Here is a 22,761-nt window from a genome sequence, read left to right as displayed (position 1 = left end):
ATGGCTCCCGGCGAACCTTGCCGTCGTGTTTCCCGCTGCTTGGGCGGTTTTGTTTGTTTACATGGATGGAGACCATCCACTGCGGTTGCGGCCATGAGCTCACCCGTCACGCCAGACGGCTCCGGCCGTGTGACGGAAGCGGAAGAGAAGAGACGAGGCGGCTCAGGGAGCCTCCCGGCTAGAGGCCGCCGCTTAACAATGCGTCTTTGAAGAGAGGAATAGGTCATTGATAATGCCACTGCCTAGGGCGTTGGTGGCCAATTAACTAGGGGCTGCTTTGAACAGGGTACAACAATGACGATACCTACTCTCTTGTTCTGGCCATAATGAAGTTAGGTGGTACGGATATACTCCGTAGTGTGTGCGCGCGGTGTCTTTCAGGGAGAGACAAGCCTTTCCTCGGCTATAATGACGGGAGCTTGTCAACGGTTCATTATCAGGTGGCGAAAGACGCTGTCGACACTCGAATCAGCTCCATTCTACAGACACAAAGGAGAATAAGAAACGCATTGAACAATGGTTGATTCCCATAGCTCACCCGGAGTTGCCTGCATAACCCTCGCCCGTCTATCATAAGCGTTCAGACCGAAGAAATTCCCTTTTACCCGCCATTGTAAGACTAGCACCATTCTATTATTCAAGAGGACTCGGGCTTCTTAGCAGACCCAGCCTTCTTAGCAGCCAAATCATCCAACACCTTCCCCCTGCCCATCATTTTCATCCATCTCTCCAGATTGAAATCTCCCTCCGTCAAGTCTCTCCGATTGCCCGCAAACACATAGATGGTAACCTGGTCAGTCTCTGGCTGCTGTCCGTCAGAGTAATACGCCGTGGTGGTGCCCGTAGTATAATTCTTGGTCTCATAGTTTGCGAGGGCGTGCGCATGCTCTACCGACTCGACGTTATACACAGCTCCTTCAATCACGGCAGAATCATCGTGCTCGTCGTCCAGAAGTGCCGGGTAGGGGCCCCAAAGCTTGAACTTGTACCCCTTGATCGACGCGGGGCGTAGGTCAGGGAGCTTATCTAGGTGGAGGAGCTGGACCAAGAGCGTCGGGTCCATCAAGGTGCCGTAGAAGAAGTACAGACCAGTGGGAGGGTCAGCAATATGGCTCTTGGTCTAGTAGAGTCATCGAATAGTATCAGTACCTTATGACCGATGTATCTAGCTAACTAGGGAGCTGAGTTGACTAATGAGGTACTCACTTGTTCAGCCATGGCGCCGGGGAGCTGTTGCCGATTGTTGTCAGTGGGAGAAGCTGAGTAGCTGAGTCTGAGTATTCGACAGGCGAATAGGAAGATTGTAGAACGCGAAACTCTGATTGATATGCTAGTCCAGCGTTTTTTTCTATATTCCCTAGCTGAAGGTTGGTGAATGTTGCCTGCGTTGTGTTGTCTAAATTAATATTTGCTTTTTGGGGGGAGGGAGGTTGTCTGCTTAGTCAGCATGGACCAAGCCTCGGCTCGTGATCTTCAACTAGAGTGTTTCTTTTCCTTTTTTCTTTGCTTCAACTTCTTGCTATTATTATTCTACTGCTAGACGATGGAAGAACTTCGTTATGTCTATACTCCATTCATATTACCTTAGACTGCATACTTTAGATGCAGCAGGATGCAGGAAAAAGGACATTGATCTTGTTTATTTGCTTGTTATTATCATACTAGCAACATTCTGGCCCTTCAGAACTGACACCCCCCATGCAACGCCAGGCCGGATTCAAATATCGCCCCCGGCCCAGAACATCCAGCCATGTCAGCTACACCTATGCATTCCAGCTGCCCCGACCACCCCCCCACCAATTATCATCTATTAAGTGCAGAGATGGGCAACCATAATTATTGATAAAACGAAGGGAAAAAAAGACCTATGCGGGAACCCAGTCAAAGCATGTGAACTGAACAAAACGAACAATGGAGACAAAGAAACATCGCAAACGTCGCTAAATGAGGTGAGAAATAGGAAAATAAAGAGAGTGAATTGTTGGGAAAACCAGCTTAGAAGATGGTGTTACCATGCAGCATGGCCACCGTCGATTCTGAGATCGCTTCCGGTCATGAAGCTACTGGCGTCGCTGATAAGGAAGACGGCTGCGCCTCGGTATTCTGAGGGCTCGCTGAGACGGCCGAGCATGTTCTCCTTTGGCCACTGGGTCTTGCGCTCTGGGAACTCGACGAATAGATTTTCAACCATAGCGGTCACGATGTAGCCCGGGGAGATGGTGTTGACACGGATGCCGTACTGGCCCCATTCAGAAGCAAGGTTGCGAGCAAGCTGGATGACACCGGCCTTGCTAGCGTTGTAGGCTGGACAGATTAGACCCTGTAGTCGGTCAGATATGGTCTGACTAGGTAATCATTCAGAGGTGGAGGCGGAGGTGGGGAGCATACTCTGTTGGCGATCGTGCCACTCATGCTGGCAATCATGACAATGCTGCCCTTGGTTCCAAAGCGAATCATCTGCTTAGCAACTGCTTTGGCAGTCATGAAGACACCGGTGATATTGACTTCGAACATGGTGTTTGCATCCTTGGCCGTGTACTCGAGTGCGGGAGTTTCTTGCTGGATGCCCGCAGCAGCAACCAGACCATCGATGCGGCCATGCTTGTCAGCTATCTCCTGCACGATTCTCTCAAGGTCCTCGGTGTCACGGACGTCGATGCGTCGGTAATGGAACTCAGTGTTGAGTTCCTTTGTGGCGCGGATTTTCACTCGGTGGAAGTCTTCGGACTGATTTTGGCACGTTTAGCTGGAAGTTCGCAGAGTGGAATAGTAGTGGATTCATGACTTACGGGCTCTTCGAGACGGTCCAGTGCATAGACTATCGAAACGTCAGCATGAGGGAGCTGTTGAAGATTGGAAGGCAATGATCCATACCAACAGCTCCCGCTTCTAGCAGGGCCTCAGCCTGGGTCAACCCAAGGCCTCTGGCAGCTCCGGACACAAGCACAACCTTATTAGCAAGCTGGAACTCAGGGAGGCGCTCCTTTGTGCCCAAGAGAACTGGCGGCTTTGCACCAGGGGCCGACACGGCCAGTATTTGTTTGGAATCAGCCATATTGGTGAGTTGCATTCCGAACGGTTGTCTGTGGGTTTAACGGGGGAAAAGATGCCAAAGTAGTCAAAGGAAGAATAGTAAGGCTTTTTATAGTTGCCTGAGTACAACACAACGCAAATACGAGCCAGTGAGGGGGATTCGATGAATGAGTTTTGGTCTGTCAGTGAGCGAAAGGGAGGTCAGGGAAGACAAGATGGGATCCGTGTGACCTTATTTATGTACTCGCAGTTGGGTTAAACGAGGCGCTGCGGACAGGATGGCGGGTGTTGGGCCAGGCCTTCCCCCCTTTGCCATTCAGCCGATCAAGGAAGGAGGACAAGGCACCATTGACGGTAGTTGATGTGTACGAGACATGGCATGGCCCTGCTCATTCCTGTTGATTCCTGAGCAAAGCAAACAGGGCAACGAGGCCGGAATCCCCAGAGCGGTATCGTGTACTCCGAAGACGGGGCAACCGGCCGGATAAGGCAGTACCTGGGCAGGCCAGCCAACAGACAGAGCCTGGAATGGCCGGAGCACGGAAGTATGGGGTAAACTACTAGTCAGTTGCTTAGTACTTGACTGCTAGTCTTCTAGTTTAGCTAGATAATGAGCAAGCCTCCCAAGTAGCCATTCTCCAGCGGCCAACGGACCGAGTGTTGAAACAGGAGCAGGTCTGCTGACGTTCTGGCCAGCGCAGCAGCAGGAAACATCAACAGTACTAGTCACTTTATAACTCTACAGCACTCAATCTTACATCAATGTTCCAGCAACCATGCAAACCGAGTTCCTCCTATTAAGCTCGGATTTAAGGTCGGTGGAGACGCCGTGGGGATAAGCTGGCGCGGATGGCCAAAAAGGGCAATCCGGGGTGCCGGTTGGTGGAGACGCTGGGCGCTTGGCCCCGACGGCCTGGATCGCGGGAGGCAAAATCGAGTATAAATAGCAGTGCGCGCTGGTGAGTGTTATTGGGGAAAAGAAGCAAAAAGAAGAGCATCAGAAGACCTCGCAGATTCTGGCGGCTCCACTGGCATCGACGTCTGGATGGGAGAATTATTAATAAGGATGAGTGGTGTAAAACATGCATGCTTTACCTTGAAAGCACGTTTTGGTACGCAGACTCGCTGGGGGTGATCGACCTGCTTTCAAGGACTTGTAACCAGGCAGGCGGGATGGTACACATAATGCAATGATGCACTTGAGGCACAGAGATGGCTTTCGAAGCGCAAGAAACGGCCGACTTGGTGGCTAGAGACGCGTACTACTCAGGCGGTCGGCCAACATGTCGTCTTGCCGAGCTGCTTCTTCGGCAGCTTTGAGCCGAGCACCGCCCAGGTTCAGCATCTGTATCGTCGATACGAAGAGAGAAAAGCCGTTAGCTAACATGGTCATTTGTCCTTCAATAATTGTGTTTTTCTTTTCCCGTTTCTGGTGATTTCGATCAGTTGGGGTCGGTTACATGCCTTCTCCACAGTGAATGGGCCAAAGAAGAGCTCAAACATATTGATGAGGTCGCGGCGATGGTGCTGGCCAAGCCTATCTTGCCGCTGGCGCTGTTGTTTCTGGGGAATATTGTTGGACATCTCAACAAAAAGGAGATCAACACGTCAGTATCAGTCTGGTCACCTGGACGGCTGAAATGCCGTTCACTAGCTATTTAGCCACTCACTGTCAGGATTCCTCTTTTTGCGAGGTACATTTCCAACATGGCTTCCTGATCATCGGGGGTCAGTCAAAATCCTCCAAAGTACAGGGTTAATGGCACGGTCGCACTTTGTACAGGCAGCCGCAGGGCAGTCGTTCCTCCAGCCTATCTCCAATCAGGGTACCGTCTGATGGTGGAGTCTAAAATACAGCGTCAGTGAGACCTCACGAGACATACTACTTAACAAATTTAGACTACTTACAACACCAGACATGCGGCACGAAAAACATCTCGGGAGGCGAGCACCATTTCCGCTCCCTCCCTCCCAGAACATAGAGCTATTTCTAACAGTTAACCACCATCACTAGTGGCTGCAAAGGAGAAGAATACGTACCGTAACTTCTCCACAATGTTCTGCTGTGCTTCCTACGTCATAGTGTCAGCAAAGTACTAAGTTGTTACTCAAGTATCACTACGGAGTATTACTTGCTGATATATCATACCCTTGATGGCTTCCCTGAATGCCAGCGTTTGTGGTAGTGATCTTCGGCACTACGACTGCGACGTTTTATCTGAGGTACGGAACCTCTCTTCCTAAAAATTTTTCTTCTCGATGCCTGGGTCAACAATTTCGATTCGGATGTATCGGTGCTCGCGGCCTCAGACTCTGATTCTAGGTCAAAGTTAGAATCACTGGCCTCTTCAGGCTCTAGTGGTAACGAGCCGCTGTTGTCTTCGTCTTCTGACCCGCTTGACTCCTTGAAATCTTCTAGTGAAGACTCAAGTTCCTCGCCTTCGGCGATTCGCTGATCACTACTGTGGGCCATCGAGTCTTCATCTACTTGTTGTTCACTTGGGGTTGATGTCGACTGTCCTTGATCCTCTCGATCAAGAACTTCGTCCCTGACGTCAGAACTTGTCTCTGGTGAAGGTATCAACTCTGGATCACAAGCTGTCCCTGCTGCTGTAAGTACCAAGAACCGTTTTTCTGGCATTCTGCGGTCCCTCAAATCAATGTCACCGCCTCCAGACTTGACATCATCGCTATCTCCACACCCGACACTGTGATTATCACTAGTCTTGGGGACGATGGTGTTTCTTCTCAGTCTTTTACGGTGCTGGGCTGGAAGTATCCGACCACTGTCGTCACTGTCGTCACTCGCGCTCTCACGCTGGATATTCTGACGCTTGGTACCACTACTTGAAAACGGAACTGTCAGATCATGGATGGCCCACGGTCATTGTCATCATGAGGCTGTGATGACCAATCCGGGGTTCAACATGGGGAAGAAATAGAGTGTGTATCCAGGTACCTGTCTTTCCACATCTTGCATCAGCCTGATCCCTGGTCAGAACTAGTAAACTCTGGGTGTATAACACGCCTTACTAGCCACTCTATGTCTTCATCAAACGGGATCCTGGGCGCTTATTTGCATATAGTTCTTGGTGGGAAGGCACACGGGCCAAGGGGAGGCGGGTGCGGGAAAAAGGAAAGTGTGGGGAAGGCGCGTTCGCGCTTTTGTTGTTCTTGCCTTCTAGGGTAAGAAGGGGTCTCGTGGACGCATGTTTGGATGGGATGACTAAGGAGTTTATTAAGAAATGACTAAGACAAGTGTCACATGATATCATGTGATATACATTTCTAGTCATATATTAGTAATCTTCTTTAGTCAGCGAGGAAAACGCAACAGAGAAGAAAGAAGAAGAACCAACAGCAGCAAACTCCTCCATACAACCACAACAACAGGAAGAAGACAAAGCGAGAGGGTTCTAGATGGCTTCATGATCTCGCTGGACGTGGGTGGGAGACGCGAGGGCCACGTCAGCTGGGCAAGGAGGTACCGCAGACAGCGAGAGCACCCAAGTCTCTCAATTCCAAGCTGCATGATCAAGTCGACTGGACTGACTGGCTACTAGTTACTGTTGACTCTGACCGGCCGACTCTGGCTGGCTGGTGGACTCTCCTGTCATTATATTGATAGCAACGACCAAATGCCGAAACAGGCGATCTTCTGCGCTCTGATGTTTGAGATGTTCGGGTAGGGCGAGTCGGAGACTACCTAACTATGGATGAGGGTATCCATCTGCCACCTGTTCATCTCCCTAGTGCGACAGGGCTGGGCAGGAATAACTCAGAAACCTCGACCAGCCTCCACGCGACGCTGCGTCCTGGTTGGTCACTCGCTCAGCCACCGGAGCCGAATTCGAGAATATGCCTGAAAAAAGAAGACGAGTCTTCCGGGCTGAAGGATGAACGACGCCCTTCTACCTAGGAGCGTTCTCTGGGCTTCGTATCCCAGCTAGATGGATCATCCGCCTACTCTTTTATCGGGGACCTTGCACGGCTTTTGTGTCCCCCACTGCACACTTCAAAATTCATGTGAGATACTCCGTACTGTCGATTGTTGGATATGACCGTCTGCAGTTTATGCTGTGTACGCTTAAGCAGGAAGGACTGACCTAAAACTAGGCGCAACATGAGGCTGACGGCGATCGCGGGACATGGCGCAGTCTTTAACACGATTAAGCATCCGTAATGTGTGTGCACAGCTTCGATAGTTATAGTTTTGCTCTGATATCATCACCCACCAGCTGAAAGTCAAGGTTAATTTTAGCCGTTCAAAGGAACCTCTAACGAGTCGCCTGGTCGGAAAGTAAGTTAGTCCTAAGCAGCTGGCTGCACCGACGACCCATAGCAACAGTTCTTTTTTTATTTCTCAGCTGGCGCCGTCACAGTCCGGAAGCGCCCACGCATCAATTTTCATCCTTCCTCGTCTACATACATATGTATATTAACATTCTCCCCCGCGCTCGCTTGTATGGCATTGTTCTCTGTTTCTTCTCAAAGCTAACTAGCTGATTGCGGACTATATACTATTTTTTTATTTCTTCAAATATATATAATATTTGTCAACGTTAGTGTCCATTACCTTGGTGTTGCAGGCCTAACCCTGCTACGATGATGTTCATCCCAGCAACGCTGGGAACATTTGTCCTAGCAAGCTTGCTTCCTGGTGAGTTTGAGCATGCCTATTTACGGATGATCAATTCCTTTCCCCTTGGAACTTCCCTTTCTAATTTATACTACAGCGACCGTTGGAGCCGGCATACCTAATGCCGCCGCAGATGTTGCAGTCAGAGCTCTGCCAAATGCGCCAGACGGCTATGCCCCTGCAGAAGTCGACTGTCCATCTACCAAACCGGCTGTTCGATCGGCTGCAAAGCTGTCGCAGCAGGAACAGGACTGGCTGAAGAAAAGGAGGATGAAGACCACGGGCGCTATGGCAGACTTCTTTAGTCGCGTGAAGATCGAAGGCTTTGACGCCGTGGCATACCTCGTAGGCAACGCAGACAATGTTGCTAAGCTCCCAAACGTTGCCATTGCCGTTTCAGGAGGCGGGTACCGTGCTCTCATTATTGGAGCTGGTGCCCTCAAGGCATTTGATAGTCGGACGGATAATTCGACTGAGCCTGGACAGCTGGGTGGCTTGCTGCAGTCAGCTACTTACCTGTCCGGTCTCAGTGGTGGTGGATGGCTACTTGGCTCAATGTACGTCAACAATGACAGTACTATCACGGAATTGCAAAAGGGAGGCAGTAATTCGCTGTGGAAGTTTAACCGGTCCATTCTCGAGGGACCAGATGATGGTAGCTCTGGGGTCGTTGACACCGCTGAGTACTATAAGGAGATGATCAAGGAGATTTCTCGCAAGAAAGCCGCTGGCTTCGAGACCTCTATCACTGATATCTGGTATGATATTCTGCCATAAACTCTAGGTTCTTCATTGATAATGCTAACGTTGTATATAGGGGCAGAGCATTGTCGTATCAGCTCATTAACGCTCCCAAGGGTGGTCCGGCCTATACATGGTCGTCCATCTCACAGAATTCCAAGTTCCAGAGTGGCGATGTGCCCTTCCCTCTTCTCGTTGCCGATGGCAGGAATCCGGGTGAAAAACTCATCGGCGGTAATGCTACCATCTTCGAATTCAATCCATACGAATTTGGTACATGGGATCCCACTATCTTCGGTTTTGTTCCAACACAGTACATTGGCTCCAAGTTCGAGGCTGGAACCCTTCCATCGGATGAGAAGTGCGTCCGGGGAATGGACAACGCCGGTTTCATCATGGGAACTTCTTCCTCTCTATTCAACCAGTTCGCGTTGCACCTTGATAGCCAGGACCTGCCCAAAGTCGTCAAGGACAGTCTCCGTGACTTCTTGAGCTCGCTTGATGAAGCCAACAATGACATTGCCGAGTACAAGCCCAACCCATTTTTTGGATATGCCAAAAGCACATCTCCTTTCGCAGGAGTAAAGTCCCTCCCCGTTGTTGATGGCGGTGAAGACAAGCAGAACATTCCATTCCATCCCCTGATCCAGCCAGCTCGACATGTTGACGTTATATTTGCGATTGACTCTTCCGCTGACACCGAACTGGCCTGGCCTAATGGCGACAGCATAATAGCTACTTACCAACGCAGTCTGAACAGCACTGGAATCGCCAACGGAACATCCTTCCCAGCTATACCAGATAATAACACTTTCATCAATCTCGGCCTGAACCACAATCCCACTTTCTTCGGATGCGACAGCTCAAATACCACTAATCCTACGCCGTTGATCGTATACATCCCTAACAGTCCCTACGTCACACATTCGAATGTCTCAACTTTCAACCTGAAGTACAACACCACACAGCGTGATGCTATCATTCTCAATGGATATAACGTCGCAACCATGGCCAATGCCACTCGAGATGGCAACTGGCCTACCTGCGTCGGCTGTGCTATGCTCAGCAGGTCCCTTGAGCGAACCAAGACCGCAGTCCCCGATGCTTGCAAGCAGTGTTTTAAGATGTACTGCTGGGATGGAACGCTCAATAGCACCAAGCCAGACGTCTACGACCCGAAACTGTTCTTGACGGAAGTGGACCTACAGAGTGCTGCTAAGGGGCTTCATGCTTCGGGAAAGCTGAGCCTTGTAGCAGCAGTGGTCACACTGCTTTCTATATTACTGGTGTAAAGCTTTGGTGCTTTCCTTTTGGTTTTTAATTTAATCTTGGATATATATATATATATATATATATAATCGACTTTCTGGGATGTAGATATATTACCATTTTGCCTAACTACTCATGAATAATAATATGACCTTTTGGGTGTCCAGTTTGATATGGACAGCAATACCTAACTACGAGCTTCTCACATACATTTCAACACTTTCTCCTGCTCATGAATTGCGTGTACTGCACGCTCGCTTTGAATGTATTATAGCCCCGAGAAACTTGTCATCTCCGATCGATCTCTCGGCATCGCTCCACTGCTCATCTAGCTTCCGGTAGACCGTCGCGTGGTGATGCTTGCCGGCTCTCGCCGAGATGTTATCTTGCTCATGTGGGTACCTTACTTAATGAACCTAGTGATGGAGTCACCACGCAGATCCCTTGATACTACCGTTGTACAACCGTTGTACAATCGTTGTACAGTCGTTGTACAAGATTTCTACCCAACACGGCGGTGGTGATGCTGGCTGTAAGTGCAATGAAAACTCACAATATACTTAGCCTGTGGCCGTCCGCCATGCTTATTCATAGACACGTTAAACCATCAATAGGCTATCAAAAGGATACTGCCAGCCTGCCTACCCTTTTTGTTGGATTGGTGAAGCATGCAGGTTCAGTCAGATAGCCAGGAACAAGAGAAACCCACAGTCTCTCACGCGATATGTCTGGCTCTCCATTGGCTGGTTAATGATGCGGCTACCAGTTTCAAGTCTAAACAAGGGTACCTGCGTAGGCCTTGGAAGGCCGTCCATCATATGTAACAGCCGATGGAGACGGCCCTTCAACCGCTGATCAATAATATTAATATTAATATAAAATATAGGCTTGACAGGCCGAAAGTACCTCGGTCCATCCGACGACGGCTCAGGCGGTCCGGGTGTATCACGTGATATATCGTTTCCGTAGCAACAGACGGCGCCGATCATAACACAAGACCCCCGGGCGAGGACGAAGCTCGACCTCAGCAAGACGACAAGACGATGATGCAAGGTCACAGCCGGCCGCATATGTTGAGTTCTTGATTTTACAAACGTTTGTGGGAGCCGGAAGTTATTCCTTGATTACCCCGTGGCGATTTGAGATACCTGCCATAAGCTGTCGTGGTGTCAACAGCTCAGCTACCTCCGTCACCACCATAACACAGCTACTTCCCGGCCTTTAGATACGCTGTCTATCCATATTAGCCCGTGAATAAAGGCACAATGGCGCGACGAGCAATAGAAACAGAGCCGTCGGCGCCTACGTCACCACCTAGGAGAGCCACCCGAACTCGAACGCGAAGTACGACGACCAAGGCAAAGGAAGAATCCAAAGTACCAACTACAACCAACACGACGACTTCTACAGCAAAGAGAGGAAGACCTAGAAAAAACCCAGAGGCAGCTGTTGAGCCCAAGGCTAAGACGGATGCTGCCCCGGAAGGCCCAAAGAAACGGAGCCAGAGAGCAACCAGGACTAAAACTACGGCGTCCCATTTGGACGAAGATAATTCCAGTGATGACGAAATGAACATTGTACCTACCAGAGCCACAGCTGCAACGAGGTCGTCAACAAGGCGTATGGCCACGTCAACATCCTCTAATTCATCAGTGGCTAGTGAGCCAAAGAAAAGAGCGACTCGGATGGCCAAAAAGAAATCTGAACCTGCGCTTGATACAACGGAACCGCAAGATATAAATTACGATGATGATGACGAGCTTGCTGAAACACAGCCTGTGCAGCAAAAGACTGTTCAGATTACCACTACCGCTGCACGAAGAGCAAAGGCTCCAGCTTCCGCGAGAGCGACAAAAGCGTCTACCCGGTCATCGGCAATATCTTCCGCCGCAGCAGACCGCTCTATACTCGTGAGCAAAGCAAGATCATGTGTTCCCAAAAAGAAGGTTACGTTTTTGGATATCACTGAGCATTCTGATAAGGAAAACCAGCCCTTACTAGATGCTACTAAGAGCAAAGGGAAAGCAGATACTGGCATGACTGCAAAACCGGTTCGCAAGGGAACTGCTGGGAAACAAAAGTCATCAGATGCCGGCGAAGATAAACAGGCGAGAAAAAAGGAACCGTTGTCTCCAAAGAAACCGACCCAGGTAACCAAGACTGGATCATCTGGTAGCTCGGAAGAAGATGAAGACGATGTCTTCGGACCCAAGTCCCCTTCAAAGTCACCGCAAAGATCGCCATTGAAGTCGTCACCTGTTCCTCCCTCTTTTGCTTCTCCTGCAAAAAGGATTGATTTTACACAAGCTACCAGGCCGGCTTCTCGAGATCCCACAGCCAATGAAAAAGAGCCTGGTATATCCCGAAGCAATGAGCAGACCGAGTCTATATCAAGCCCAGCAAAACGGCCTCCTCCTTCCCCATTCCAATCAGCTATCAAAGAGTCTCCACGGAAGGCCCCAATCTTCCATAGCGAGCCTCAACCTGGACAGGATATGATGGGACAACACAAAGTTTCACCACTGAAAGTATCACCAAAGAAGGGAGCTGGCATGTGTTTTATCCAGGCATCGCTGGATTCACCACTCTCACCCACAAAAACAAGAATGTCACCCCTAAAATCTCCTGCACGCAGACCCCATTACACTATGAAAATGCCACCACCACCTCTCACATTGGACGGTCGTTCGGCTGAAGTTCGCAAATCCAACATTCATGATGATATTAGTCCCAATTTACATGGCAAAGATTGCCAAGAGGAGTTCATGGATGAGATGGCTGATTTAAACATATCAACCGTGGATGATTCAGACGAGAACCTTCCTCATGAATCAGAAGAGGCTACTAAGTCGCAGCCATATGCTTCAAGACATCAATCCTCGAATGATGATATATTCATGGAAGAAGGCAACATGCCCAATAGACGAGACACAATCCTAAGGCATGATGTTTTGGGTTCTATGCCCGGTGCCATAGATCAATTTTCAACCGCGGCTCCTATCAGTCAACAAGACTTCATTTATCGGGATGAGATGATATACGAAGATTCTGATGTAGAATTTGAACCCAGCCCAACTAAAGGACAACCAAGGCGTGGAAATCTCCGTCCCGAGAGCCCAGAAATCATTCCCAAACCACAGGGTACACTTGGAACCGAACTTGGGTTCACTCCCCTGGCGGACAAGCTAAGCCAATGGGCAGCATCTAGCCCCGAGAAACAGCGGCCCAGAAAATACCAGCGAAAGGGCCTCTTCTCCCCAGACGTACATGGAGACTCTCGCAAATCTTCAGAAAGGCAGAGTTCGTCTCGAATGCATCAGACTCAAGCATCAAGAGAACCTATGAAGCACATTGGTGAAGATGAAGTGCCTGCAATAGAGGATCTGAGCATCCATACCGACCGATCTATCTCTCCAGACGAGGAGAGCGTTGCTGATTATGAGGATGTTGACTCACCTATAAGGCCATTTGTCTCGCATAGAAGTCCAAGTGATAACATGTCCGAGGCCTCTGAAATATATGGAGACGAAAACGCACCTCCGACTGTGGCAATCAATCCGACACCTCTCAACGAAGGTAATCGTGCTGGGTTGGTTCCACATGTACCCACTGCACCGGCGCCAGTTTCTATGTCTGTTACTCCTGTTCGCCGAGATCCTGGCTATCCAAGAGTCATACACACAGTTTCGAAAGTGCCACTGAAGGGTGACGGCGATGGATCTCTCAAAGTTTCTCGGAAAAGAACCAGATCTCTTTGCTCTAATACAACAAGCCCACCCTCAACCTTGACCAGGAGCCGGACATTACCCTCCCCTAGTAAGGACCGGACGCTGCTCAAGACATTCGCACCAACATCCCCTGGAGATGATTCGACGACAAATAGCGTTATGCTGCCCGAGCGGCCAAAATCGGGAACGTGGTCTGGTCGTATCAGTCCAGTGAAGAGTCGAAGCCCAGCAAAGGATGATGACAGTGAGAGCGAAGTACTAAAAGGCGCGGTGGTATTTGTTGATGTCCACACGGCTGAAGGTGCTGACGCCAGTGGTATCTTCATTGAGCTCCTCACCCAGATGGGCGCTAGATGTGTCAAATCGTGGAAATGGAACCCAAGAACAAGCCTGTCACCGGTTGATGGTGCCGAACCCCAGGAAAATCCAAAGGTCGGGATTACTCATGTTATTCATAAGGACGGTGGTGTTAGAACGCTGCAGAAAGTAAAGGAAGCGAATGGGCTTGTGAAGTGTGTTGGAGTTGGATGGGTACTTGAGTACGTTTTTTCTTGCATGTAGCAATTGTGGGGATATATTGCTAATCTCGTCTATAGCTGTGAAAGGGAGAACAGATGGGTTGACGAAGCTAACTACACTGTTGACATCAGCATGATTCCCAGAGGTGGGAACAAGAGACGAAAGAGTATGGAACCGAGGGTTTTGAGCAACCAGCATGGAACGCTCTCTGTCTCGGACTCTTGCACTTCCCCGGGCAGTAGCCGACGCTCTGGTGCAGATAGAGAGACGTTGCAGGAATTGAGACGTCTGTCACCTATACCAAAACTTCACCCATCCCAGCGAGACTCAATTGGTCCCACTGCCTTTGAAGATAACAGCTGTGAGGAGGACTCAGAGACTATAACAACTCCGAGACGGCACCAATTGCGACCAACTACGTTCGAAGCCGTGGAGCCTCAAACACCAGATGTAGACTATGGTTATTCTTTTAACTTCGACGACACAGCTCCGCCATCCCCCACCACCCCGTACCATCTGTCAGAGGGAGCGAAGTTGGTCCAACAAACATGTCCGCCTAAGCAATCAAGGCAAGGCCTTTTCCCCATCGATGGAATCACAGACGAGCACCAAAGTGAGAAGCTGAGAATCAGACTTGAAGCAGCCAGGCGGAAGAGTCTAATCTGGAAGCCAAGAATTGGAAGTCCCCTTGGAAAGGGGTACATGTAATAGTGGTTTTCTCCTTGGTTTCGTTAATGTTATCTATTTCTTGGGAGCGGGAGTATATTTTCTGGTTTTGGTATAAGTAAGGCTGTGTTGGGTTTGGAGTAAGGGAAATGGGGACTTGATATATATGCGTTTTATGATTATTTATTGATTTGTTTTTTATTCTCCGTTTCGTTACAATAATTTCTCTAACTGGCTCCCCTAGAGACTTTTATTAAAAGGCCTAACCAACCAAAACCCATTTTCACGTCGAGCGTCAACCGATACGAAAGAAACAAAAATGTCGATCAAAGGGGGCTTTCAGTTCCATTTGCAGCAGCGTGGTCACGGTAAAAACCAGCGACCAAGAATGCAAGCTCAAGAGCTTGCTTCTCGTTCAATCTGGGGTCGCAGAAGGTAGTGTATCGCTCACTCAAGCCATCTTCAGTCAGGCCAGCAGCACCACCGACACACTCCGTGACGGCCTCACCCGTCAACTCAAGATGCATACCTCCGAGGTACGAGTTGTGAGCACGATGAATCTCCAGAGCCTGACGCAGTTCAGACAGGATATCACTGAAGTTTCTTGTCTTGACACCGGACGGGGTAGATCTGGTGTTACCGTGCATAGGGTCACATTGCCAGATGGGGATGTGTCCTGAAGCCTGAACGGCCTTGATATGGCCGGGGAGGTGGTCCGCGATCTTGCTGCCGCCGTAACGAGAGATGAGGGTGACTTTTCCGAGTTCCTTGTCTGGGTTGACGATGTCAAGGAGAGCTACTAGCTCATCTGGCTGCATGCTAGGACCGACCTTGATGCCGATTGGGTTGGATATGCCACGGAAGAACTCAACGTGGCCGCCATCAAGCTGGCGGGTGCGGTCGCCTATCCAGAGGAAATGGCCGGAGAGATCATAGTAGAACTCCTTCTCTTCCTGTACAGCCTGGGGGAGGCTACGGCTTCCAGCTGGCTCGACTGGGTTCCTTGAAGCGCGGGTGAGGGTCTCCTCGTACTCCAATATGAGACCTTCGTGGCTGGTGTAGATATCAGCAGTCTCGATACCGTGAGCGGTGTCCAGGCCGACGGTTCGCATGAAGCGAAGGGAGTCAGTGACTCTGGAAGTGATCTTTTCGTACTTCTCCTTGATGGCAGGGGTCTTGACATGGCCCAGACCCCAGTCTAGGGGTGAGTGCAGGTCAGCAAGGCCTGAAGCCAGGGCAGCACGAATATAGTTGAGAGTCGCAGCAGAGTGGAAGTACGCATCCACAAGACGGGATGGATCAGGCTTCCTGGACTCAGGAGTAGCTTCGAACCCATTTACGTTGGCGCCCCTGAACGAGGGCATAGTGACACCGTTCACGGTCTCGACTGCACTTGATCGAGGCCTGTGAGAGTAAGTATGTCAGAAAACCGTGAGTCTTGGAGGAAGATTGCATGCATGAACGCATCCGTTGAGTTACTCACTTTGCGAATTGACCAGCGATACGAGCAACTCGAATGACCGGTTTGTTGGCTCCTGTTTCATTGATTGATTGACATTGGTTAGACTACCCCGACAGTCGCAGGAAAGGGCACAGGGAACCCACCCCAGATCAGGATCAAACTCATCTGCAGCAGCAGCTTGATCTTTGCCTCGATCATATCCTGGTTGCAGTAATCAAAGAGCTCCGCGCAGTCGCCTGAGATCTATGCATCAGCGGTGTCACAGCAAAGCAAATAGGCATGGGACCACACGACTCACCTCCTTGGAGGACAAAGGCTTCACCAAGCGCCACCTTCTTGAGGCATTGTTTCAAGTTCGTGATCTATGGCGAAGGTAAGCCGGAGAAGGACGAGGAGAGAAACATCCTTTAGAAATTAGTTCTGTTTGAACAGTACCTCATGAGGAGTCACAAGAGGCGGGAGCTTCTTTAGTCTCTGAATGGCGTTCTGCAGGCCCTCTTGGTCTTCATATGCAATCTCCTGCTTGATTGGTTTCGACCTCCACGCTGGAGTGAGGATCGATTAGCGAGATCTGCCTATATAGAGAGTGATATATACTGGGCAGTCAACTCACAGGCTGGAGTCCAGTCGGCCATGGTGAACAAGAGTTATCCCTGCGCAATATCGCTATGGATGGCCCTGTCTAAGCTCAAATTGAGAGACCTTGAAGCTTAGGACAAAACGACAGCGACGACGCCGATATTTATGATCAAACGGACGCTCCGCCAGCCCTGGTCTCTTTATCTAGCAGATGAGTCAAAAATTGGACTGCATGCAAGGCTGATTGGACGCCGGTTGAGCGAAGTTTTGCGATTTCAGCTTCGACCGGACGAGGGCGAGACGAGACGTTTGCGGGGGACCAACTTATCCGCTTGTCCTCTGCTTTCTCCCGGTCTGGTCCAGCGATGAGAATAGCAGCAGCACTCGGATCCAGATATAATAGCCTGCTCCTAGGAGTTATTTTTTATAAATAGAAAATATGGCTTGCTCTTAGGTGCAGGCTAGAAGTTTAGACGTTGAAAACTCGTAATTTGACGCTTATTAAGAAGATCGCAAGCTCACACGCTGGGCGGACGACGGGATCGCTATCAACAAAGACGCATTGTTAGGCCGTTATTAGACCCAAGAATACGAGGCCTGGCTTGACCCGTGGTTCGATTCTTACTATATCACTTTTATTAACTCCTGCGGTTCAAGAGGCAGCTAGCGACGATGTCCGCAAAGAAAGGCAGCGAGACGCCCCAGGACGACAACGGCCTGTCTGCTGAAGCCGGCGCCTCAGAGCTGCCCACCAACGCCGAAGACCGCGCCGCGGCGGCCGCCCTTTCGTCCCTGAATGCGCCGAAGACTGCAGCTGAAGGAGGCGAGGCCGAGGAGGATGGCGCGAAGAAGCCATCGACTGCAGACCAGGAGGCGCTCGGGAGGGCAATGAGCAGGCTGGAGATGATTGCTGGCGGCGGGAAGAAAGGCGCAGCGGCGGCCGGCGGGGACAAGAAGGCGAAGACAGCGTCGACGGCGGCGGTAGTAGCTGCTGCTGCCGCTGGTGGTGAGGTTGTGAAGAAGAAGGCCGTCAAAGTTGCTGCTGAAGATGTCAATTTGCTGGTTTGTGGGATCTCTATTTGATAACCAACAACTTGGCTTAACTATGGGAGAATGGATGGATGCTAACACCAACGCATCGCAGGTTGATCAGCTGGACCTTACGAAGCCAAAGGCTACTGAGCTGCTGAGAGAACATGATGGGAACGCCGTCAAGGCCATCCGTGCCTTTATATCTCCGCCTACCGCCGCCGCTGCGTGAAGAGAGACCTATCTACGAAGCCTGTTTGGTATCTCAGCAAACGGGGGACAGAGACACAACAGCGTCGATGGGATTGAATGAGCAGCATGCTAAGTTAGAAGAGCCCATCCTATATATTATGTTACCCTCTGGCTCTTCAACGGCATTACGACAAGCTTGGAGGCAGCACAGCCTCTCAAGCGAGTATACTGATGAGAATATGTGACATACGAAGTGACTACCATGGATATATCATGGCGGATGAATACTGCACACATGGGAGTCTTAATCCGAATTCATCATTCGTTCATTCATTCCTTTTTGTAGCCATTTACTTAACTATATATTCCTTGTAATTCTATGAGGGCTTCTCAATGCCCGCACCCTCGAATATGGTCCATGTAACTAGCCATCCCAAGAACGCCTCGATCGCAAGAGCCCACCAGATAGCGCCGACAATGTTATGTTTCAGCCCTAAACCCAGACCCCAGCCGGCGATCAGGGGGCCTAACGTCCTCGAGGCACTGGAGGCGCTCTGTGCAACTCCATGTAGCGTACCTAGCACGCTCCTGTCCGGTACGGAGTTATTCACTAGTATCACCGTAGCCGGTAGAGAGAAAGTTCTGGACACCACCTGAAGGAATATGACGGCCGAGAGGGCAGGCCAGACAATATACGGATGGTCGGGCAGTAGTACCAGGAAAGGTGCAAGGAGGTACGCAAGGGGAGAAAAGGGGAGAAAGATCCTGAAGGACCGTAACGTGCCCAGCCGCCACTGGACTCGCGGGTAGATGAATATCTGAATTGGCAGGCCGATCAGGCCTATGATGGCCGTGGCCAGGCCGACTTTGGAGCTGGACATGCCGAGTCCGCCGCCGAACTGGAAAAAACTGCTTTGGCTTCCTGGGGCGCGTGGCGTAGGCAGGAAGACGAAGCATAGTGCCGTGAACGCACTGGTGTGGAAGTTGAGGAAGATATGAGCAACCAGCGTGAGCAGGACGTTGCGTGTCCATATCTGGCGGAAGGGCAGACGTTTGCGCCGTCTGGGGGAAGCGTTTTCATTGCTCAGGAGCCTCTGAGCTGAGACTGGCTGTCCGTTTGGCCCCATGTCGAAGGAGTCTGGCGTATCTGGGTCTGCCAAACCATCGAGAGCCTGGTAGTCACTATATCGCGAGAAGCCCAGGTGCCTTGATATGGCCTTACCAATACGTAGACCCAAATCCCTCCGTGACCGTGCTATTTCGTGTGTCTGTATAGGTCAGTATCAAAATATTTCTGCGTAGAAAAAAAAAGGGGGGTAGAAGTACCTCTTCCAGACCAAGTGATATAGCAATTGCGGAACAGAGAATAAAACCAGCCGTTACCAAGTTCGGTAGAGCAAATGGCCATTTGACCATCCACGACACTCCGTCCGCTCCTCCAAGCCATGATCCGGGCCCAAAGGTGGACGGATAGTTGCTTATGGGATCAGCCAGTATTCCTCCCATAATGGGGCCTATAATGACGCCGACGTTGAAGCACATCGGCAGTAGTAGAAAGGCCCTCGACTGGTATCTGCCTCCAGTTAGTCGCTGTCCAATTATCGTATAGTTATTGATGAACCACGGCATAGCTAACTAGAGTGGGACTTACTTCTTCTCGACCACGATCTCCGATATCATGGTCCTCATCACGCCGGCATTACTGTTCAACGCACCGCCCAGTGTCCGGAAAAACGCCGCCATCGCAAAGGACTTGGAGAATCCAAAGCCCAGTGTCGAGATACCAGCTCCCAGCAGGCCGATCAGTAGCACTCTCTTCCTGCCGATGGACTCGGCGTCTGCCAGCCTGCCCCATATCACCGCCGTGACGAACTGAGCACCCGTGAAGGCTGCTTGTAAGATGCCTGTCTGCGCAGATATGGTCGAGTCTGGCAACGAGGGATCAAATGACTTGAGTTGATAGAACATATATGCCTGCAGTGAGGTCTGCGCCAGCGGCTCGGACAGTCTGGCTATCGTGAGGATGATGAGCTGGTTCCGCTTGGGTAGCGAGCTCCATGATGCCGGCCTGTTATCATTATTGACCTTGTCCTTCCGCGCTTCTTCTTCGTCTCCTCCTTGTGTGTCTAGCGATGGTATACTGCTTCGTCGTCGTCCGTCTTCATAGTCGTGTGGCCGCCCTGATGGTCGTCCCGGTGCCGGCGTGGTGGTGGCTGTGGAAGTGGCCGGCATGGCGTTGCTCGCTTCTTTGCTTCTGCCTTTTGTTCCTCCTTGGCCAGCGGGCGTTGGGCAGCATGGAAGGCAGAGCTGATATCTCCCATGGCTTCCCTTCGATAAGACAGGTAGAAGCAGTTCCTCTGAGGATTCCAGAGTGTTTAGTTTTGTTATCCTTTTTTTATTTTTATTTTTTTTCATTTAGTCAACGTCATCCTGGATGTGTTCGGCATGTTTGCCGGGAGATCCAGCTCGGTACCGCAGAAGTCGGCTTTTTAATTCTTCAAGTATACTCATAGTCAAAGAGACGGCAAGATATCTCTATACAGTCGTTGTTATATTCAAAAAGTAGATCATAATCATTATATCACTGGTCTCTTGCTCTTTTCACAGCCGACACCGAATCGTCTGCCCTCCTTCCCACATGTCACCTGGCTCCAGAGTCTGCCATCCAGATACAGATCCCGCCTCGACGCAGACCATGTTCTTGTAGGCTTCGTCCGGGGTGATATCGGCCATCCCCTTGGCCTTCTCGATCCACGGGTTCCAGACGACCATGTCCGTCAACGCTTCCCGGGTTATGGAGAAGACCGGCTTGCCCGAGGAGGTGACTATGACAGGCGTGGCGGGGTCAAGAGACTGGTAGACGCGGTCTACCTCGGAGGAGATGGTAATGGCGTCGGACTCTTCAGTGAACGTGGATGCACCGCGGAGTTTGTCGACAAACGACTTGGACTGAAGACCTGCAATGCACATCTTTGAGATGTCCTACAGAGAGCCAAAATAGTCATCAGCCAATCAGCATCCAAATGAGGAGAGTATAAACGTCCAAAGAGCAGAAAGAATAATATACATCTACTCTGAAGTAAGTATGCAGCAGAGACTGGAACTCAAAGGAGGTCGTTCCCTTGTTCTGGACCTGCAGCGAAGTGATCAAGCTCCGGGGGCTTAGGGTGACACTGTACACTAGGCCAAACTCGAACGGCCAGTCCTTCTGGAACTTGTCACTCAGCATACCCTTTGACAGGCCAAAGTCAAGCTTGACACTGGCATCTCCTTCGGTTTCCGAGGTGGATTTGCCTAGAAATTCCCAGTAGGCGTTGCGGGCGAAGCCATGCTGCGGCAGTGCAGATGTTGCATGTTCCTTTGGAGGAGGGCCAAACACCTTGCTCTACTGTTAGCCACGGACAATTCTATGTCTGGTACATGTCCTTCTGTTCGAAATACGGAGTATATAGAGAGGAATGGCGTACTGGGAAGACTAAGGGGATGCCGCCGCGGATGGGCTTGGAGCCGTCTAGATGAGCTCCTTCGCTGAGGAAAAGCTGCTCTGACCCGTCGGCGAGTTTCCACGACGTCACTGTAGCTCCAAACAGGTTGACAGTAATCGATTCTCCGGTTGCCAGCGATGCTTCAACGCGGTTCTCGAGGACGGAGACGCTGGGTCCTGGTGCGGAGGAGGATACGGGGATGGCTGTCGGCTTCTTTGAACGCTCCATGCTCGCTATATTATGTAGAAGTAGGAACAGAGAACGAGAGCACGTATAAACAGACAAAGACGTCTCGAGATGCCGTTTCCTGTAGTTCTTCGTTGTCGTTGTTGATGTAGTTAGTTGATGCGGCTGCGATTAGCCTAGTTAACTATTGGTGGGGCAGCCAGAGATGACTTCATTGCCTGCACGTAAATATTTACAACATCTAAGACAAGGCAGACGGACAGAGCCGAAGACACACAGGAGATGAGACGAGATGAGATGAGATGAGATGAGAAGAAGGAAGATCGAGGTAGGAGAACATGGTTATTACTATTAACTAACGGTATGATAGGCTCATCACTCGAGAGAACCTGATGGGTATCGCTGGAAGCAGACGTATAGATCACCACTACGGCAGAGAGAAACACAAGCAAAAGGGAGACACAGTATTATATATGTGGCATCTGAGAGACCATTCGTATCCGCCCTTCCAGATGTTGCGCATTCTAGACGAAGATAGTGGCACCGAGAGCGGCAGCAATGACTGCGTTGCTGACGACGATGGAGGCAGCGGCGTTTCTATTGACAGCTCGTTAGCCATTGAGACCAGAAGACAAAGAAGAAGTGCAAGGGAAAAGAAAGCAGGTGAATGAAAAGAAGAATAGTCTTACTGGGTGTTGTTGTGGGAACCGCCGTGGCTACCACCATGACTGCCCTTCTTGCGCTTCTCAAGGACAGGATGTCCCTCGGCCAAATGCTTGACAGGCTCAGCAACCTTGGCTGCGGCGTCCTGGACGCTATTCTCGGGCTCGTTGGGCATGGCAGCGACCATGGAAGCCAGGAGGAAGACGGCTCCGGTAACGGCAGAGAACTTCATGTTGGCGGTTGAGGTTTTGGGGGGTGGGTGTGTTTTGTATAGAAGCGTTTAGAGAGAGTCGGTGACTGGAGAGCTTGGAGTAGTGACTGGGGGAGAGCTGGCTGAAATGGAATGCTTGAGACGGAAGACATGATGGCCTATATATAGCCTGCATGGTAAGGGTTTGATCTCGCTCACGAGCACTATCTGAACCTCACATCATTAGCGGCGCGCCGGACGGAGTACACGTCAGTCCAACAAGCTACAAGGCGCTTTGCTGCTCAAGATCGCCAGGATACCACTCGTGTCTTCCCGAATGGGTATCCATTATTCCGTATTCTGCACGACACTGTCTCGAT

At 50.5% G+C, this 22,761-nt stretch overlaps 10 protein-coding genes across 10 annotated transcripts; 4 read left to right on the top strand and 6 right to left on the bottom strand.

Moving 5' to 3' along the window:
• Positions 1–637: 637 nt before the first annotated feature.
• On the bottom strand, positions 638–1,218 carry TRV_00122 (uncharacterized protein; the record flags this gene model as incomplete). The annotated part of the gene is made up of 2 exons (XM_003025662.1): positions 638–1,120; positions 1,207–1,218. The coding sequence occupies 2 exons, from the start codon at positions 1,216–1,218 to the stop codon at positions 638–640; spliced, it is 495 nt and encodes a 164-aa protein (XP_003025708.1).
• Positions 1,219–2,008: 790 nt separating this feature from the next.
• TRV_00121 (oxidoreductase, short chain dehydrogenase/reductase family) lies at positions 2,009–3,070 on the bottom strand (the record flags this gene model as incomplete). Its single annotated transcript, XM_003025661.1, has 4 exons — positions 2,009–2,320; positions 2,389–2,727; positions 2,790–2,818; positions 2,875–3,070. 4 exons carry the CDS (start codon positions 3,068–3,070, stop codon positions 2,009–2,011), a joined length of 876 nt encoding a protein of 291 aa, XP_003025707.1.
• Positions 3,071–5,030: 1,960 nt separating this feature from the next.
• On the bottom strand, positions 5,031–6,006 carry TRV_00120 (uncharacterized protein; the record flags this gene model as incomplete). Its single annotated transcript, XM_003025660.1, has 3 exons — positions 5,031–5,105; positions 5,183–5,876; positions 5,993–6,006. 3 exons carry the CDS (start codon positions 6,004–6,006, stop codon positions 5,031–5,033), a joined length of 783 nt encoding a protein of 260 aa, XP_003025706.1.
• A 1,632-nt stretch (positions 6,007–7,638) lies between these two features.
• Positions 7,639–9,705, top strand: TRV_00119 (lysophospholipase Plb2; the record flags this gene model as incomplete). The annotated part of the gene is made up of 3 exons (XM_003025659.1): positions 7,639–7,693; positions 7,770–8,430; positions 8,457–9,705. The coding sequence occupies 3 exons, from the start codon at positions 7,639–7,641 to the stop codon at positions 9,703–9,705; spliced, it is 1,965 nt and encodes a 654-aa protein (XP_003025705.1).
• Positions 9,706–10,947: 1,242 nt separating this feature from the next.
• Positions 10,948–14,637, top strand: TRV_00118 (uncharacterized protein; the record flags this gene model as incomplete). The annotated part of the gene is made up of 2 exons (XM_003025658.1): positions 10,948–13,949; positions 14,007–14,637. The coding sequence occupies 2 exons, from the start codon at positions 10,948–10,950 to the stop codon at positions 14,635–14,637; spliced, it is 3,633 nt and encodes a 1,210-aa protein (XP_003025704.1).
• A 284-nt stretch (positions 14,638–14,921) lies between these two features.
• On the bottom strand, positions 14,922–15,959 carry TRV_00117 (uncharacterized protein; the record flags this gene model as incomplete). Its single annotated transcript, XM_003025657.1, has 1 exon — positions 14,922–15,959. The coding sequence occupies one exon, from the start codon at positions 15,957–15,959 to the stop codon at positions 14,922–14,924; it is 1,038 nt and encodes a 345-aa protein (XP_003025703.1).
• Positions 15,960–17,308: 1,349 nt separating this feature from the next.
• On the top strand, positions 17,309–17,897 carry TRV_00116 (uncharacterized protein; the record flags this gene model as incomplete). Its single annotated transcript, XM_003025656.1, has 2 exons — positions 17,309–17,698; positions 17,781–17,897. The coding sequence occupies 2 exons, from the start codon at positions 17,309–17,311 to the stop codon at positions 17,895–17,897; spliced, it is 507 nt and encodes a 168-aa protein (XP_003025702.1).
• Positions 17,898–18,234: 337 nt separating this feature from the next.
• On the bottom strand, positions 18,235–20,272 carry TRV_00115 (MFS transporter, putative; the record flags this gene model as incomplete). Its single annotated transcript, XM_003025655.1, has 3 exons — positions 18,235–19,125; positions 19,184–19,430; positions 19,509–20,272. 3 exons carry the CDS (start codon positions 20,270–20,272, stop codon positions 18,235–18,237), a joined length of 1,902 nt encoding a protein of 633 aa, XP_003025701.1.
• A 186-nt stretch (positions 20,273–20,458) lies between these two features.
• TRV_00114 (uncharacterized protein) lies at positions 20,459–21,570 on the bottom strand (the record flags this gene model as incomplete). The annotated part of the gene is made up of 3 exons (XM_003025654.1): positions 20,459–20,839; positions 20,925–21,242; positions 21,325–21,570. The coding sequence occupies 3 exons, from the start codon at positions 21,568–21,570 to the stop codon at positions 20,459–20,461; spliced, it is 945 nt and encodes a 314-aa protein (XP_003025700.1).
• Positions 21,571–21,920: 350 nt separating this feature from the next.
• TRV_00113 (uncharacterized protein) lies at positions 21,921–22,435 on the top strand (the record flags this gene model as incomplete). Its single annotated transcript, XM_003025653.1, has 2 exons — positions 21,921–22,191; positions 22,212–22,435. The coding sequence occupies 2 exons, from the start codon at positions 21,921–21,923 to the stop codon at positions 22,433–22,435; spliced, it is 495 nt and encodes a 164-aa protein (XP_003025699.1).
• Positions 22,436–22,761: the final 326 nt, after the last annotated feature.

The sequence above is a fragment of the Trichophyton verrucosum genome, assembly GCF_000151505.1.
Source record: "Trichophyton verrucosum HKI 0517 chromosome Unknown contig00006_1.f1.exp, whole genome shotgun sequence".
Lineage (NCBI taxonomy): Eukaryota > Fungi > Ascomycota > Eurotiomycetes > Onygenales > Arthrodermataceae > Trichophyton > Trichophyton verrucosum.
Note: the sequence above shows the minus strand (reverse complement) of the source record. Positions and strands in the feature narration are given on the sequence as shown.